Raw genomic sequence first — 16,742 nt, 5'->3', positions numbered from 1 at the left:
AAGAGGGGGTGGTGGCCCTTTGGTCTCTGGGGGGGTTGTGGGGGGACTCAAAGCCCCAGCTGCACACTGGAGATGGGGGTTTTGCTGGGCAGAAGCCAGCATAGCCAGGGCTTTCCTGGGAATTCTGTTTGCAGGGTGCGGAGAATGTGCTATTCCGGCATAGAAGATGGGATGATTATTTTTTTTTTTAGGATGGGTTTTTAGGTCCCTTGGCATTACGGAGTGTGGGTGGGACTGTTTCATTCCTCCGTGTCTTCCAGTTTTCATCCATAGCACGTGGAAATACACTGGAATACCTGTCTCCCAAGACAAACAACTTTCATCTGAGAACTTGAGAGTCGTAAAGAAACAACGTTGTTTTTCTGTTCCTGTTACATATAGGTTAGATTGGCTGTCCTAGTCGTTTAGTGGACTGTTGAAATGTCCCTTTTCCTTGCTGCTTCTTTATTATTTTCTTTTTCCTGCTAGCTGCTCAGTTTTGAATGTAGCTTTTCGTTTATGCTCTGTTTTTTGTTTCCTTCTGACCACAGAAGCTGGAGGTGCTAGCACTGGCTGGGTCCCTTCTGATGTGTTTCCTCGTTAATGCAGGACATCCTGGAGAGATGTCTTCTCTGCAAATTACCCTGTCTGATCTCAAAAGTCCACAGCAGAGAGGGCTTTCACTATGCCACCTGAGAAATGGTTTAACTCTTGAACAGACCTCTCTGTTTGACATGCTTCCTGTGGCAAATCCATTACAGAGAACCTGCCCTGATCTCTGGGATGGATTGGTCTCATTAAGTCTCCACCTTCTTGTAATGGATTTCATTCCTTCCTTTGGGTCATTCTCTTGCTTGATCTCTCCCCTTCCTTAGTGTTTGGAGCCTTTGGAGACCTCCTCATCCCCTTAGCGATGTCACTGTTTTGGTAAGTCATCTGTGTTAGCTTATCTTGACCTTTCTTAACCGTTTTATTTCTTTTGTGTGGTTCTGCCTTTCCTCTGATTAACGAAACGTGCCAACAGAGCAGCCTAACTGGATGGAGCAGGCACTGCATGCTCTGAACACCACGTAGTTCACACTTGCGTGCTCTCTCGCATGTCAAACCGTAGATGCCTGCCCAGTCTGGGAGTTCCCGTTGGTTGCGACTCGCTCAGTCAGGCGTATCCCTCCGTGTTTGTGCATATTGCTTTTTATCGAGCAGTCCCAGCGTGCTGAATAGCTCAAGATGAATTATCTTTGCTTGGAGGCGCTATCTGTCCTTTTTCCTCTGGCCAAAACTAGTTTTATTTTCTTGCCCTTTCCCCAAGGCGCCCTTTTGTGTTATTTCCCACACTTCCAAATTAAGTAGTATCACCAGGATAAGCCTCCCCTTCTAGATCTTCCCAGTGAATGTTCAGTAAAACCAGGTGAAGCCAGTTGAACTGGGATGCCAGTTCATTCCTATCCTCTCCTACCTCCTTAGCATTGCTGTGTGACCATCCTTCTGGTGCTTTCACTCCTTCTTGCTCAAGAGAGAGGTCCGCGAAATCTGTGATACCGACTGCATGCCCTCTGCCCCCAGTTCTGTAGTCAAAATGCTGTCCAGTTGGCATGGCATGGCATCAGGGATGATCTTGTGGACTTCATCTTCCAAGTTTTCAGAGAATTTTCCGTATGTGCTTTTCCACATGCTTTCCTGTTCTACCTGAGCTAAATTAGCTGGTAGCTGCTGCTTCTTTCCCTCTTTGAAAGATGACCGTGGACAACTGTTGCTCATAGAGAGCTTTGCGGGGGGCAGAAAGGGAGCAATTTGAGTAGAAGAGGTGGTAACACCACGCTCTTGCCGGGTGGCATAAGCTAGGAGAAAAAGACCTGTCGGTAGCTGGGCGTCGTGGTTTGACTGCCTTTTGTGTTTGGGCGAGATGAGGGAGAACAAGGCTCTTTTGAGCTGCGTGTGGCTGCGGAGAGAAGCCCAGTGCGTGCTCTTGTCCTGCAGTATGGGGCTGGAGTCGGAGCGGCGGGGAAGAGCATGGCCTGGCTGGAATCGAGGAGGTAGGGCAAATTCAGGAGAGGAAAATACAGAGATTGGGAAAGGGAAGAAGAAAAAGTGAACCTAACCAAAAGAAGGTGGTAGCTTCTCTGCAGAAGGTAGTGGGCAAGGAGCAGTAGGCAGAAGGAGTGCGCAGGAGGAGGGATTGGTGCTGTGCACCACGGCTCAGCTCAGGCTTGTGACCCAGAGATAGCTGGCAGCAGGTTAATCTGGAGTGCGATGTGTCTGTGTCCTGCTGAGTGGCTGGACACGATAGAAAGCTTCCATGTGTGCAAGGCTTGATCACGCTCCCGCTGACTTCGAATGGCAAGTGACCATGTGAGGACAGTTGAGTGCATGAAGGAAGGGGTGATGCCCGCGCTCTGGGCAGCACGATGATTGTAATGTCCTGTCATACAGGCACTCAAGTCTACGTTTTCCTCTTGTAAGACCCCAGCAGCTGCAAAGCCTACTAAATTCATCAGCCTCTTCCAGGGTCTGTATTAGTCTGTTGACAGTTGACAAAGTCCTGCTGAGCACTGGGAACAGTGTCCTGGGTGACTCTTCTGGTGTCCTCTTTCTAATACATCTCTACTTGCCAGCCGCTGAAACTAGAAAACAGGGCTTCGTCTCAGCTCAATGCAGGTACGCTGTTTGAGACAGCTCTGTGGAGGACTTTGGTGGGAAACCAGTAGGTTAAAAATAGGTCCTTCCCCTCTGAAGTAGGGGTGTGGGGGAGAGGAAGGCTGGGTTTGCAGTGGAGGGGGTTAGGGGCAGTATATCGCTAGGCAGTGGGGGAGCAGTACTCGCTTTTTCTTGCTGCTCTCGGTGTCTCTGAACTCGGGTCTGCTGGGTGTATGCTGGAGTCCTGCACAAGCCAGCTGCAGTCTGCTTCTCTCTGAAAGCAGGCGAGAGTGGAATTCCTGGAGCAGCTGTCTTTAGTTCTCCTGCTTTATCCTGAGTTAATAGTATCTGGGACGTGCTCCTTAAGAAGGGTAAAACCAGGAGTTACTAATAGCATTGCTTTGCCTACTAAGTTTTGTGTGTCCAGAATTGTCTGTGAGCAAGTACTCACTGTTGAGAAATGAGCCCTTCTTAAAAGGAGCACAGGCTGGGCATCTCAAGCTAGACTTGCTATGATCCGTAAAGATCCCAGGATAGGAGTGGAGATTTCCCCCAAAGTCTTTATTTTAGACCGTCATCTCCTCTTCTGGCGCTGGTCTGGAAGCGATCCATGCCAAAAGGGGGAAGCACTTCAATAGGGGGGCAGTGCCTGCGTGCAGGGTCAAGGGGCCGGTGCTGCTGCTGGACACACAGCAGGTCCTCTAAGCTTAATCCTGACCTCGCCGTACTCCGTCATCCTCCCTGCCTCGCTTCAGTGCCTGTGGATGTGTTGCGAGTGTTAGAGGAAGGCTGTGAATTGCCCCCATATAACGTTTTGCTGTGCTGGTACCCCACAGCCAGGCCAATTTTGAGGAAGACAGCCAGAAGCAACCAGCTGTGGGACACTGGAAGACACTAATGCCGTCCAAAGGCAGCAAGGAGGAGTCAGAGACTGGATGCCAGGATGCTGGAGGTGTGGATGAGACCCAGTCCACTGAGCAGCTCAACGTGTCACGGCTGCGCAGCTCTTCAGTGGAGATCCGTGAAAAGGGGTCTGAATTCCTGAAGGAAGAGCTGCACAAAGCACAAAAGGTAAAGCCCAGAGTTTGTGAGAACATCTGACAAAGGCGGCGCAGATTGGAGCGGTGGGGCTTTTCCTAGAGGTGGTGCTGAGGGGAGCAGGGGTCTGAATGTGGCTGTGCCGCAGTCTGGAGCAGGCAGAAGAGGAGCGAGATTGAGCTGAGGTGGCTATAAAGTGCTTTGGAGCAGGACGTCAGTTGTTAGGTTGACGCAAAGCCTCCATGCCAACATCCAAATTAGTCCTGGGAACCTGCTGCAGAAGGCACCTTGAGGCAGGCAGTGCTTACTGTGGAGCTCTCCTTGCTAATGGCAAATGAGCAATTCCAGCCTGAAAAGCCTGCTACAACTTGTGGAGGGATGCCTTTGGTGACACGGAGCGTGGTACGGAGTTTAGTGACAGAAGTCCTGGGCTGGGGATCCGTGCCGTGGTGGGGAGGAGAGGGTGTGATTGACAGGTGGGGGCAGGCAGGCGTCAGCACTGCTGGGGCCTGCTATCAGCTCACACACCCCTCTCCGTTTCCTCAACAGGAGCTGAAACTGAAGGACAAAGAATGTGAGAGATTGTCAAAAGTCAGAGAACAACTGGAGCAGGAACTAGAGGAGTTAACAGCTAGCCTATTTGAGGTACCACCCTCTTCCTTTTCCCATCTTTTCTTAAGCTAAGCTCGCATCCAGCTCCTTTAAGACAGGCTTTCCCTGAACTTCCAGCCATCTCATCCCACAGTTACCTCCTTTCCCACTTGGAGAAGCGGAGCTGGGCCGTGCTGCAGGCAGAGCCACAGAGCAGGGGCTTGTACCTGCTCCTGGGGAGCATTTGCATGCATTTCTTTCCCCTTCTGGCAGCTGTGGGGTGGCATAAAGAGCACAGTAGTTATGGGTCTGTACATCTGGTAGCAAAACCAGATGGGGGGATGCCTGGAGCTGGAGCTAAGCATCGCTCCCTGTCCCTCTCCCCTGCCTGCTCTGTGGTCTGGAGAGCAGCTGCTGTGTAATAGAGATGATTGCCTGGCTTGTGTCAGCCCTTGCTTGGGGTGGGAACAAGCTGGATGTCCTCATACACTCTGCTCCAGTGAGTTTTCAGAAGGCCTGTTGGTCTTTTTTGTAACGTGATTCTTGCCAAGCTCTATCCTGGCAAAATCCCATTTACCAGCAGCATTAATGTCTGGATCTGACTGGGCAGGGAGGAAAGCCAGAGTCCATCTGTACCTTCAAAACACAGGCTGGTGCTGAGTGTGAGGGCCAAGGGAGCATCCCCCTCCTGGAGATTTGGCTGCTTGGGCTCAGGGTGAGCTTAGAGATAATGTAGGTGAGGGCTGTCCCCTTCCTTTGGTGGCCTTGGACAGACTGCTTCCAGACAGTGCTGCGGGGAGGCCGCAGCTGGGACTCGCACGGCTCCCCTTTTGCTGTGGGAGGTGTTTTTAAGCTAGCCTCTACCATTTGGCCCCCACCTGAGCTCCAACTCCAGCTCCTGCTGTGTTGCAGCCATGCCCAGAGCAGTGAGGGCTGGCCACTCCGCAGTGGAAGTGGGACCAAAGGGCAATAATGAGTCAGGCAAGAGCAGTGAGCTCACCAGTGAGGAGCCAAGACCTGGAACAGCAAGTCTGGATCAGGATCTGTGCCACAGACAGCAGTCAGGGTCAGAAAACACTCCAGTGATCGACCAGCAAGTCTGCAGTGACAACGCAGGCCTGAGGTCAAGTCAGGAAGCCAAGCTAGTGAGTCAGAGTCAAGGTCAGGGTCGCAGAGGTATCGGACTGGGCGCAGACACGGCTGCGATGTAGCTCAGGTGGGTGCTGATAGTAAAACCTCAGCTTTAAAGCAATTCCCAAGGGCAAGGAGGGGCAGGCCCTTGCTTCTAGCTTTCTTCACAGCAGCCCGTATCGGTGAAAGAGATGACCTTGGACTCAGCCAGCTAAACTCTTTAATTGAGCCAGCAACACTCCTAGAAGGGGGATGCACTCCAGGCTCTGGCACATTCCCCTTTTCTGGGAAATTCTGGGGGAAGGCTCTTGACAGCTGACAGAGTGAAACCCTTGGATGTGGCAGTGATGTCTGTCCCCCTGCTTGCTTGCCCAAGGCATGTGATATGGCAGAGCTTTGGCCTGCCCTGGTGGCTTTATGAGTTGGGGCTGCAACAGGCAGACTAAAATTCTCTCTGGTCCAGGAAGCGCACAAGATGGTGAGAGAAGCAAACACTAAACAGGCGGCATCAGAGAAACAGCTGAGGGAGGCACGGGGGAAGGTGAGAACCGCACTCTCTGTGACTTGATCTCTGTGCTAGATTGGTGCCATCCCTACCCAGCCTGGCCATGGTGCTGTTTGAGAGTAAAGTACCTGCAGCTCGGTCTCTCTGAGATGCTGCATTTGCTCTGTTCCCTCTCCAGCAGACACTGAGTGAGGGGGTAAAAGGCATCCTTGCAGCCTGCTGCTGATCCAGCTCCCCTTTGAGAAATGGATGCCAGGGGAACCACAGAGAAGTGATATGCTGTTTAATCGCCACGGCTGCGGGGATGGATAGAGCAGGGAGCTGGGGAGTTGGAATTTCCTGACAAGGCTGCATCACAGGGCTGCTCAGCTGGTTCCTTCTTGAGGATAGAGAAAGTTCTTCTGGGTTATTGGGTCTGAAAAGAGCCTAGGGCAAAATGTGGCTCAGAGGAGCAGAGGGATGGGTTTCTGAAAAGCTGCTCTTGAGCCCTGCTTAAAATTCTGGGTGATGGTGGGCATTTGGGAGAATGGGAAGAAGGCTTCGTGACTGGGCTTGTAGCTGGTTCCCTGTGGCTTTAGAGTTTGGTGGGGTGCAGCAAGCTCGAGCTCAGCCGGTTCTGAAGGTGCTGTTGACTCTTGCCTTGTCTCCTCAGATCGACATGCTGCAGGCAGAGGTGACAGCTCTGAAGACGCTGGTGATCACATCCACACCTTCCTCTCCGAACCGGGAGCTGCACCCTCAGCTCCAGAGCCCTTCTAAAACTGTCTTCAGGAAGGGCCACGGACGAAACAAAAGCACCAGCAGCGCAATGGTCTCGGCTGCCAGCCAGAATATGACTCCAGAGCCAGTCAATCATGAGTGCAAAGAGGTGGGTGAGGGCCAGTCGCTGCATCGGCCTCGGAGCCACTGCCGTTGCTCTGCTCAGGGAACTGTGCGGCTTCTGACTTGGGCTTCCTGGAGAGCTTTGTGGTTTCGGTGTTGGGAGAAGCTGTGCAGTAATGTGGCTTGTTCCCTAAATTTGTGCTGAGGCAGATCCTGGAGGGTTTCCGTTTGTGGAGATTTCCTCTTCTGGGAAGCGTGTTGAAGGCTGCGTCAGGACAACTGCTAGAGGAAGCAGCTGAGGGATGCCTGGAGGGCATGGACAGATCCAGGAGTTACCAGTGCTGAGAGTGGCTATGTCAGGAGGTGCTGAGCAGAAGCCGGTTGTTTGCTGCATCTTGGCAGTTGAGTCCACTACCTGTTCTGGCGTGATTTGCTGTTGTTTCTTCTCTCTGCCTAGTTTGGCTTGGACATCAGGACGCCTCCATCAACTTGTAGCCTCTGTCACTTGTTTTGTGTTCTTGGGCATGTCACTGTTCTTCCTCTTCTTCGCAGAGCATATATTTAATTAATTGTAAATAATTCCTTCCTCACTGAAAGGAACTGGGCAGAGAAGCATACAAAGCATTTGTGAGTATCTTTCAAACAAACCCTGTTTAATTCCCTTTGGTGATCCTCTGATAGTCCCCCGCCTGCTCTGACCGTGGGTGTAAGTAATGCTTCTTGCTGCTTAGCAGGACCTTTCCATCTGGGAACTTTCCCCTGGCCAGATGTCTACACAGCTGTCCTGGGGAGCGAAAAGGAGGCAGCATATGGCACTTGGTCAGGAAGAATGAGAATGAGTGAGAATGTGATGGGGGAATATGTCTCCCTGGTGATTTTTTTGGGGAGCTGCGGCCTCTGTCATGAGGAATTGTTGAGGGAGCACGAAGGAACCAGGTCACTTGGCTTGTGTGAGAACGTATGCGGAAGGGCCATTTGTGAAATTAATACCCTGGCCAAACAGGACTGTGCTGGCAACACTGGTAACGTCTGCTTTTGGCAGTGGATTTAGTGAATGTGCCCTGTCAGCTTCTGCGCAGTGCTCTTGTTGCTACAGTTTGGATGGAATGCTTCAGGCAACGTTGGCTATAGCCATTGTCCTGAGACAGCAATAGCAGCGAGAGATGAAGATCTTTAACTCTGTTCATAGGCAGAGAGGAGCAAAGGCTATGTCAGAAAGAAAGCCAAAGGAAAAAATGAATTCAGCAACTGTGAAGGCCTGACGAGTGGTTTCTCTTGGTCAAGCAGGGAACAGTCCAAATACGCTGGAAGTTGGAGTCAAATGCTGTCAGCTGGAAGCTGGTTTGAGGTCCAGGAAGAAAACGGTTTTAATCTTTTTAAGGTCCTGTGACCTCTCCCAATGCTAACCATTCCTCCAGTCAGAACAGGGGAGCTCCAAACTGAGAGCCCGGTTTGGTGAACCGCTGGACTGCTCTGTAGAAGTTGCCCTTTGCCTACAGTAAGCAGAGATAGCTTTTGCCTACTGGGTAGTTCATTTTGCTGTTCTTGGCTCAGTCTCAGCAAAGCTTGTGTTGCCGATCTTTAGAGAAACACTAGCTCTTGTGACTTGCTTGTTAAAGATTTGGACCTGTCATTTCTTTGTGTAGGTAACTTCCACATGGTGCAGATATCCTGGGTCTTAATATCCCAGGGCTACAGCTTCCAAAGTGACTAATAATTTTATATATCAAGGGTGGGGTGGATTTTTGTTGAGTTGTTAGTTTCTGTCTCTCAGATTCCTTAGTGGCCTACGTGAGAGGTGATAAAAGGGAACTTGGCATTCAGGGACTGGGTGCTTGGTGCTCTATGGAAAAAATGTGCCCCATCTTAAATTGAGCCTAAAAATGTCAGAATTTCTGTTCCCTTTTTGCACCTCAAGCTGAAGTCAAAAGGTGTGGCTTGTGGCCCTGTGATGTCCTGAGCAGCACGCTTAGTTCCCTTTCCTTGTATCTTCTGTTTTGTCTCATGTTTTTTACCTCCTTTTCTTGCCTCACTAAACCTTTTCCTTCACTGTCTGTCTCTTCCTCTGCCCTCAAAGTCTGGGTTACCCGCTCTCCTCTCTCTGCTCCTTTGTATCATCCCTGGGAAGGCTATCCACATCACCTATGAGCCAGGCTGGCAGGCCGTGGGGGCAGATGCTTCCTCATCCTTGCGGCAGGTAACCTTTCTGGACAGCACTGGGGATGGGTGGGACCCATCTACCTCTCACACTTCCAGCCTTTTGGTTCTGGCTTCCTTTTATGCTAACCTCCATTTTTTTTGTTTTTGTGTTTTGTTTTTTTTTCTTCTCAATTTGTTTTTCCATCTTCTGGCTCTGAAGCTGTCTCCTGGTACCAGGTGAGCAGTCTCCATAGCATAGAGCGAGTGTGCTAGAACCCAGACCTTTTTCAGCTTTCTTCACTCATGTTCTTTCTATTGCTCAGCAGGATTTCTTTAGTTTTGTTTTTCCTTTCAGCAGCTTTTACAGGATTTGCTGGCCTTTTAAGGAGATGCCCTGTCAGTCAGGTTGGTGGTTTGGCTAATGATCCGTCTGGGGTTTAAATGCCAGGTCCCAGAGAGTCTCCAGGACTGAAGTATTTTCAGCCAGACGTGGATGGAGGGAGCGACCTTCATGCTGGCTGAGGGGATGGGAGCAAGCTCTGCCCAGCTGTAAAAGGCAATGCGCAGACATTAGAATGAGGAAAACTGTTCCTACTCCCTTTGAGAGACCTCCGTTCCTACACTCAGCTTGCCTCTGCAAGCCTCTGTGGCTGCCCGGTGTTCCCGTTACTTCTGTGACCCCCCAAAAACCAGAGTTCTGGCCTTGGAGTGGTCTTTAAAGGGCTGGCATACCCTGTGAGCTCGTACTTGGGCTCACTGAATGTAGTCCTGCTGATGGCTGTTTATTAATGGCTTTTTCCAATTCATCCTTTTCTGTAGCAATCCTTTCTTTACAGAAAGGTTCTGCCTCCTGTGTCCTGGGTGCCGTTGCCACTGTGCTTTGCCATTCAGCTGCTCTCGTCGTTCCTGCCATGGCCTGAGTGGGCACTCGGTCTGTTCGGTGGTTGTGTGGTGGCTTTCCTGCAGCAGAGGTGCTGCCCTGTCCTGGAGAAAGACGGGATAGAGAGGGGCCTGCAGGTTTCTGCCAGACTAAGCGCAGTATGGCTGTGTCAGTCTGGCACAGAACTGCTGGTGGGTGGGAGATGAAAGATCCTCGGAGCAAGCCAGCCTCCCTCAGACACTTCTGTGGTGTCTGAGCCTTTCCAGATGCCAAAGGAGATGTTTCATAATTAGGTTACCTGCATAGTATCAGATACCTTCGGATATGGTCTATCTCCTTCCACCCACCTTCCCTCTCCGGCTCTTCTTGAACACTTGCTGCAGGTCGACTCCATTTTATTTGCTGAGTTCCAGGCCTGGAAGGAATGTCCAACTTTGGATAAATCCTGCTCCTTCCTGGACAGAATTTATCGAGAAGATGTAGGACCTTGTCTGGACTTCACTAAGCAGGAGGTGAGTGCTGGAAAAGGAGGACCAAAACTGCACAGCCTGGCAGTACCAAAGTTGCATCTTTATGGAGGTGACTTTCGCACGTTCAGATCTGCACTAATTTCTCTTTGCTACAGCTGTCGGAGCTGGTGCGAGTGGCCGTGGAGCAGAATACACTCACCATTGAGCCAGTTGCTTCCCAGACACTGCCTGTGGTGAAGGTGTCAGCAGAAGAGTGCGGTGGGCCAAAGTAAGGAACCGTGCCTACGCTCTCTTGTCCTCTCCTTGCTGCTGGTCTTTTTGTACCATCTAGGTGGAGTTTGGCCAGGCCTTGCTCAGTCAGTTGAGCTGAACAATTGGAAGGGCTCAGCTGAGCGTTCTCCTAGCCTGTGAATTATCTCAGCTCAGCTGATGTACTGTAGTTGGCTGTTTGGGGGGATAACCTAGCCATGTGTCAGTGCCCTCGGCTTGGGAGAGGGTTGGGTTGGGGTTTTTTTCCCTTAAGGTAGCAACTTGTTGAATGTTCTCTGAAGGTGGGTTTGTGCATAACCTAGGGCAAAAGGATTAAGTTGGAGCTGCGTTATCTCATGTTCTTGCATCTTGTGAGGTTTGAACTCACCTTCCACTCCTGACCTTGCTGGTGGCCCAGGTGGGTTTGAGCCTAGGTCAGAAGAGATCTCCTCTTGCTGCATATCATCTTCCCCACCCGATGCTGTTGCCTTGGCATCAGAATTGGGGCTGGGGCTGCTCCAGAGCTTGTGTGACTGTATCTGATGTGACAGACAACTTGAGGTTGCCTCAAAGAAGAGGGGCACTAGTGGGAGTGACATGATATTCCAGACAAAGAGAGGGGATTTTTATTCAGCTATTGAATTGAAGTTCAGTTAGGGCGCTCTCTCTTTGTTCGTCCCACCCTTACCCTCAAGCAAAGCACCTTCTAAGCAAAGGTGTTCCTGTAACAGTAAACGCTGCTCACATGCAGGTTTCCTACCACTCTCTTCTGCATTTTCTGTCATCTCTAGGCAAATTGTTCCATGAGTATGTGTCAGGCCTGTTCCAAGAACAACCCATCCTGTGTTTATCCTTATCGATTTCCTTTTGACTTTTTTTTTTTATATCTTCACAGTGGGTTCCGGTCACAAATTGTAACGTAAGTGAAGTATTTATTTTTTAGTTAGTGATCAAAGATCTCTAATCCATTAACAAGTTACTAACTTAGTGCAATTTAGCAGCTTTGAGGCTAGGGCTGAACTAAGTTAACTTTTTAACCCTGTTTCATTTCCATGCAGACAGGATGGTAAGGAATCTTGCTATTGGCAATAAAGGACCCAAAAGGAATTTGTTCCCCCTTGTGTCCCAGGTGCAAAACACTGATTTCTTTTTTTTTTTTTAATGGCAACTTCGGACATGCTGTGGACCGGAAAGGAGAAAACTGCGGTCCCTGCCCAAGCTGGGACCTGCCAGACCTGCGTGCAACTGTCCAGACCCCAGTGCAACAGTTTGGGGAGTCTGGACAGGCGGGGACCAAGCTGGCTGCTGTGTGCCATTGCCTATATAGGATTAGAGCAAAATGCTGGCCAGGACGTGCTGGGGATAACTGGCTCTCATGATGGCATGCCCAGCAAAATGCCCTGGGGTGTGTAGAGTGCTGAAGGGCAGGTGGCCAAATGCTGTGGTTTAGGTTACTTCTAGCTACGGTTGTGATAGCTGGGATTACACCAGGTGGTACCAACCAAACTGAGAGGGACCAGCAGGAGTCCTTTAGTCCTTTCCCCGCCCCCCCCAGTATGTTGCATGCTCAAATTTGGACCTCTTAAAGATATCTTGTTTACAAAGGTATTGGTCATCCAGCACCTTCTGAGAATTTAATCTCCTTAAGTTGTGTTAGTATTTGGTCTATGATTACTTCTAATTGCATCTGAACACTTACAGCCCATGTTTCCACTCTTAGCTAATATTTGCCTTGATAGCAGTGGAAAGCAAGCACAGAGACATGCTCAGAAGCTCCCTGAAACATCTGCTCCTGTGTGTTGTCATCTTCCTTGGCCCACAGAGCAATTTTTTGCAGCTGAGGAGTGATGTCCCTCTTCCCTGCATGCAGGCATTAAGTCTCTGGGGAACATGGTGATGACTATGCAGCAGAAAATTCTGCTTTACTGCTTTAAGTGGTGATGAAGGAAGGGCAACTGACTGGTGCTGGGAACCATTTGTCTTGCAAATAACGGAAGGAAATGGCAAGAAAATAGAGGCATGCTGCTCCCTTGCTGATTACGCCTTTTGGTGGTCTCCCTGGGAGCTGAGCTGTCTTGAAAAGACTATTCTTCTCGCTCGGTCTGAAATCTCCTTACAGTTGTGAAACCAGGCTTCTTCCCTGTCTGCGCAAGAAGGGATGGACTTGTTCTTAGGAACTGCAAGCTTTATCCGAAGCCCCCTGAAATCACCACAAAGTCACTTCATGTGGCTTCAACTAGAGTAGCTTCGAATCGGGCCCAAATTAAATAATAGGAACCTAGCATAAAGGCTGCAGTGTGGCTTGCTTTGAGTTCTCAGCATGAACAACTTTTGCTCAAATGCTGGATTTACCTGTTTTGAGACCAGGTTTGGTCCCCAGCCAGCATGATTGCATCCCGTCAGGAAGGCTGATGCACCTGAGCAGAACTCCTTCAGCAAAAGCCTTGCCTGGAACATGGAGGAGATGTGCAGAGACCAGATGACATTTGTTATACTCTGCTCCAGCCTCACCTCTTTGATATTTCCTGTGGTTTTGTCTTGGGCTGTCTGCCAGGGAAAGGGTACAGCCTTGGTTTGCCTGGGCGTGGAATAATTCATGGTTCCAGATATTTAGCCTAAGGTCTCCTAAACTTGCCATTTATGGAATCTTTTCAGGAGCAGAAGGCTCATGTCAGCCATGCTTTTTTTGCTTTTTTCCTGCGTCATGTTGACCAACACAGCTCTGGCTTCTGAGGTCCCACTTCCATCTCTTGGGGATAGTCTTGAGGTTGTTGAATTGCTGTGCTCTGCTGTGCCACTAGATTGCTTGAAAGCTGAAGTGTTTTTATCTTGTCTGCAGGAAATGTGCTCTGAGTGGCCTCCCCAGGACCTGCAAGCACCGCATCATGCTGGGGGATTCTGGGAATTACTACTACATTTCACCATCCTGCAGGGCCAGGGTGAGTCTTCCACCTTCCCAGGGTGCCTCGACCCTCCAAAATTGTTCCAAGCCCTGAGATGGAGGAGCTCTTGGGTCAGCTTTCAAACTGACAGAGACCTGTGGGGCTTGAGTTTGTTCCTGAAGTCAAGGTGGCTCTTGGTCGATGACTTAGGGTGCAGGTCTCCAACCCTGCCTCACGCTCCGCTGCTCTGCCTTATGTTCCTTCAGGCAACCTGTCTTCAGTGCGTTCACTTTCCATGGTTTGATTCAGTACAGGGCTTTCATTGTTTTCCTTTATTATTATTTTTTAATTCTCCTTTGTAAAACACAGTAATTTTCTGCTCTTTAAATGCTGGCCCTTGTTACTGTTCCAGTACAGATCAGTGACTCAAATGATTATGAGAACAAGCTGCCCTTTCTTTGGAGGGAGGGGAGAAGGTGAATGATTTGTTAATGTTGCTGTTGGGGCTCTGATTCAATGGAGCATTTTAGAAGTTTATTCTTTCTTGAGTTGCATATCAGAAGAGCTGATGCTGCAACGCGTGACTGTTTCTGAGAGAAAAAGTTGGTTTTGCGCATGGACTTAAGTTGATTTTTTTGTCACTTGCACCAAAGTACTGTAATGTGTCATGAACACCCTTACTCCCTGCACATGTGCCTTCTGCACAAACCTTGAACTCCAAAGATTTTTTTTTTCATTCAGTCAGAGAACGGTGCTCTTTGAAGGAAGATCATGGACTTTGCTGCCACATTAAGTAGTGATTACTTATGTCTCAAATCTGCAGTAAATTGGAGTTCTTCCATAGTGTGTCTCATGGATAATGTAATATCTTGGGATGGGATTGCAGACGCCCAGAATTTTAAATTTTATTTACTTTTTTTAAACCAGCTTTCTTCCTATCTCTTTCCATCTGGTGGTATGTGGTACTATTTCTGCTCTTTCTCAGGTGCTGAACACCACGAGCTCTCCTGGTGGGTGCTGTGCAAGCCTCTTGACAGGCAAAGCAATTCTATAGCTAACTTCTCTTTTTTTTTTTTTTTTCCCTCCTCTCTCCCTCAGATCACAGCAGTGTGCAACTTCTTCACGTACATTCGCTATATTCAGCAGGGCTTGGTGAGGCAGGATGGTAAGAGGGGACAGTAGCTGGCTGCGGTGGGGATGCCTTCTGTGGGCCATTGGGAGGAATTAAGAGGTCCTATTCAGTGTGACAGGAATGGGGTCAGCCTGGGGTACCTGAACTCCCTGTGTCTTTGAGGAACAGTTAAATCACAAAAGAAAGGCATGAGAGGGATGCACCTTTTCCTTGCTTATCAGCTTGTGGGAGCTTTGCCCTGGGGTGGAGCTGGTAAGGGGTGACCCGATGGCCCTGTCCTGCTGGACCCTCCAGCGTGTCTGCTTCCCTCCCTTTGGGGGTGAGCCTGGCCGGGCCGCCCCGAGAGCCCGGCAGAACATGAGGTGGTGTCCAGCTGTGCCTTGTTTACTGATTTTTTTTTTTTGGTGGTGTTTTTCCTTCTCTTCCCCACACCCGTTTTGCTTTGCAGTGGAGCTGATGTACTGGGAGGTCATGCGGCTCCGGAGGGAGATGTCTCTGGCCAAACTTGGGTTTTATCCCAGTGAGATGTAAGCAGAGGCCTGAGCGTGGAAGGAAACTGCTCCTGTATGAACGGGTTGTCAAACGTAGTCTGCCAAACAGATGAGTGCGGTGCCTTTCCTGCAATGGGCCTTACTCCCTCCCCACCCTCCCTCTGCCTGAAGCTGGTCAAGGAGCAAGAAGCACAAGTTCCACCTTCAGCTGTCCCACTTCTCCAACCGTGACTGGAACGCAGCTGCCAAGCTACCCCCTCAGAGCTGGGCTGGCCCTGGCTGCGCTGGGGTGGCCGTCTATAGACTGTCCTCTATGGAGTCTCCTATATGCAGTGTATATCCTTTGGGTTTGTTTTTTTAACTTTTGTTTTTATATGCAGTCTGCTTTGGCATAGTCTGAGGCCAGCCCTGTGCAAGGCGGGAGTCCTGGACCTTTCGGGACAGATGCTGGCTGTCTGTCCATCTGTTCCACTCCTCCTTTGGGTGGAGGGTGCTGTACCCAGCCGTACACCTCGGTCCTGCTGACCACTTACTCCCCTAACGGCCCTGTAAATGCCAGCAGCGCGCCATAATCTTATGGAGAGCCATGAACAGCCTGTTTCCGAGTACTTCCTTGCTCCTTTTAAAGGAGCCTGCAAGAGAAGCTTTCTGCCAACTGAATCACAAAGAAGGATTTGTTTCTGCTTTTAGCTTGCGATTTGGCACTGGGTAATCCAGGCTGGGGGAACAGCCGGAGCGGAGGCCAGAGCTGTGCACCTGGGGCCTTTGGCAGAAGAAAGCGAGCAGGGAAATGGTATAATTCACAGCTGGCTGCAGTCTGCAGGGTGTTTTCTCCTGGTCTAGAGAATCTGCTGCGGTTCTCACAGGCAGATGTGGACCTTGACAAAGTCCGCCACGGTGCTCTTAGATACAAACCTCACCCCCAAACATGCCTTTGAGCTGTTCCTGCCCTGAGGGAGGCTTGGGCAGTACTGATCGCACTGTTTAGACAGAAAACATAGTCCCAGGCTGGGTTCTTTGTCTCCAGAAGGAGCACGCCCAGCCTGGGCACTGTCTTGAGGCCCTGAGATTTCCTCCCCAGTATTACATCAGACCTAGAGATGCACATCCACTGGGAAACCCAGCTTTTCCTGAGCTGGCATCCTCAGTGAAGAGATTTGAGACATCTTTGTGTGCATGTGAGGGATGTGGCTCTGGTTCCTGTATGCCTCAAAATGTGCTGGGAAGGATGTCACTAAAGCTGTTGGAAAGCAGAGGCCCACTATACCTTGAGCTCAGGCCCGAACTTGTCTGTACAGAACTCTGTTTAAGCCATGACGGTGTCTTGTAGCTGATTTAGCCTTTTTTTCAGTGACTGTGGAATCAGCTCAGCCACCACCCAGCCTGGAGGTTTCATTCTGTGTGGCATTTCTGCGCTCTTGACTGGCATGTCACCCTGTCCCTCTGCCATCATCATAACTCCCATCTTAGCCAGTTGGTGCCCAGAACCAGATCACCATCCTCAGCTCCATTAAGTTTCATCCTCTCCTGGGAGATGCTACAGTTGGAACTCTCTGTCTTCAGTGGAAGAAAACTAACTGAGCTGCTGTAGTTTTATCCAGGGGAGGGAGGAATAGACAGGGAAGACAAAAATTTTTTGGTTTGGAACTTAATGCAAGGACAGTTTCACAGCAGATCTGAGAACCTTCTGTGGAAGACCGCCATGAGCACAAGCTTTCCTGTCGCTGAGCACACTCGCAATATGCTGCTGAGTTGCTCTGGGGGGGGACTCCTTTCCTTGTAGCTATGCTGGCATATGG

The 16,742-nt window shown here is 50.1% G+C and overlaps 1 protein-coding gene across 1 annotated transcript; it reads left to right on the top strand.

Moving 5' to 3' along the window:
• Positions 1-892: 892 nt before the first annotated feature.
• On the top strand, positions 893-15,202 carry RAB3IL1 (RAB3A interacting protein (rabin3)-like 1). The gene is made up of 10 exons (XM_009696176.1): positions 893-906; positions 3,450-3,684; positions 4,201-4,296; positions 5,837-5,914; positions 6,531-6,746; positions 10,103-10,231; positions 10,345-10,457; positions 13,278-13,377; positions 14,419-14,485; positions 14,901-15,202. Exons 1-10 carry the CDS (start codon positions 893-895, stop codon positions 14,981-14,983), a joined length of 1,131 nt encoding a protein of 376 aa, XP_009694478.1. The 3' UTR covers positions 14,984-15,202.
• Positions 15,203-16,742: the final 1,540 nt, after the last annotated feature.

This window comes from Cariama cristata, unplaced genomic scaffold, assembly GCF_000690535.1.
Source record: "Cariama cristata isolate BGI_N322 unplaced genomic scaffold, ASM69053v1 scaffold24362, whole genome shotgun sequence".
Classification (NCBI taxonomy): domain Eukaryota; kingdom Metazoa; phylum Chordata; class Aves; order Cariamiformes; family Cariamidae; genus Cariama; species Cariama cristata.
This window is presented reverse-complemented; position numbering and strand designations above follow the sequence as displayed.

Excerpts from the sequence above, each read along its gene's own strand:
- RAB3IL1 (XM_009696176.1), top strand. Across the intron at positions 5,915-6,530 it reads TGAGGGAGGCACGGGGGAAG|ATCGACATGCTGCAGGCAGA; the intron begins GTGAGAACCGCA and ends TTGTCTCCTCAG. Across the intron at positions 14,486-14,900 it reads GGGCTTGGTGAGGCAGGATG|TGGAGCTGATGTACTGGGAG; the intron begins GTAAGAGGGGAC and ends TTTGCTTTGCAG.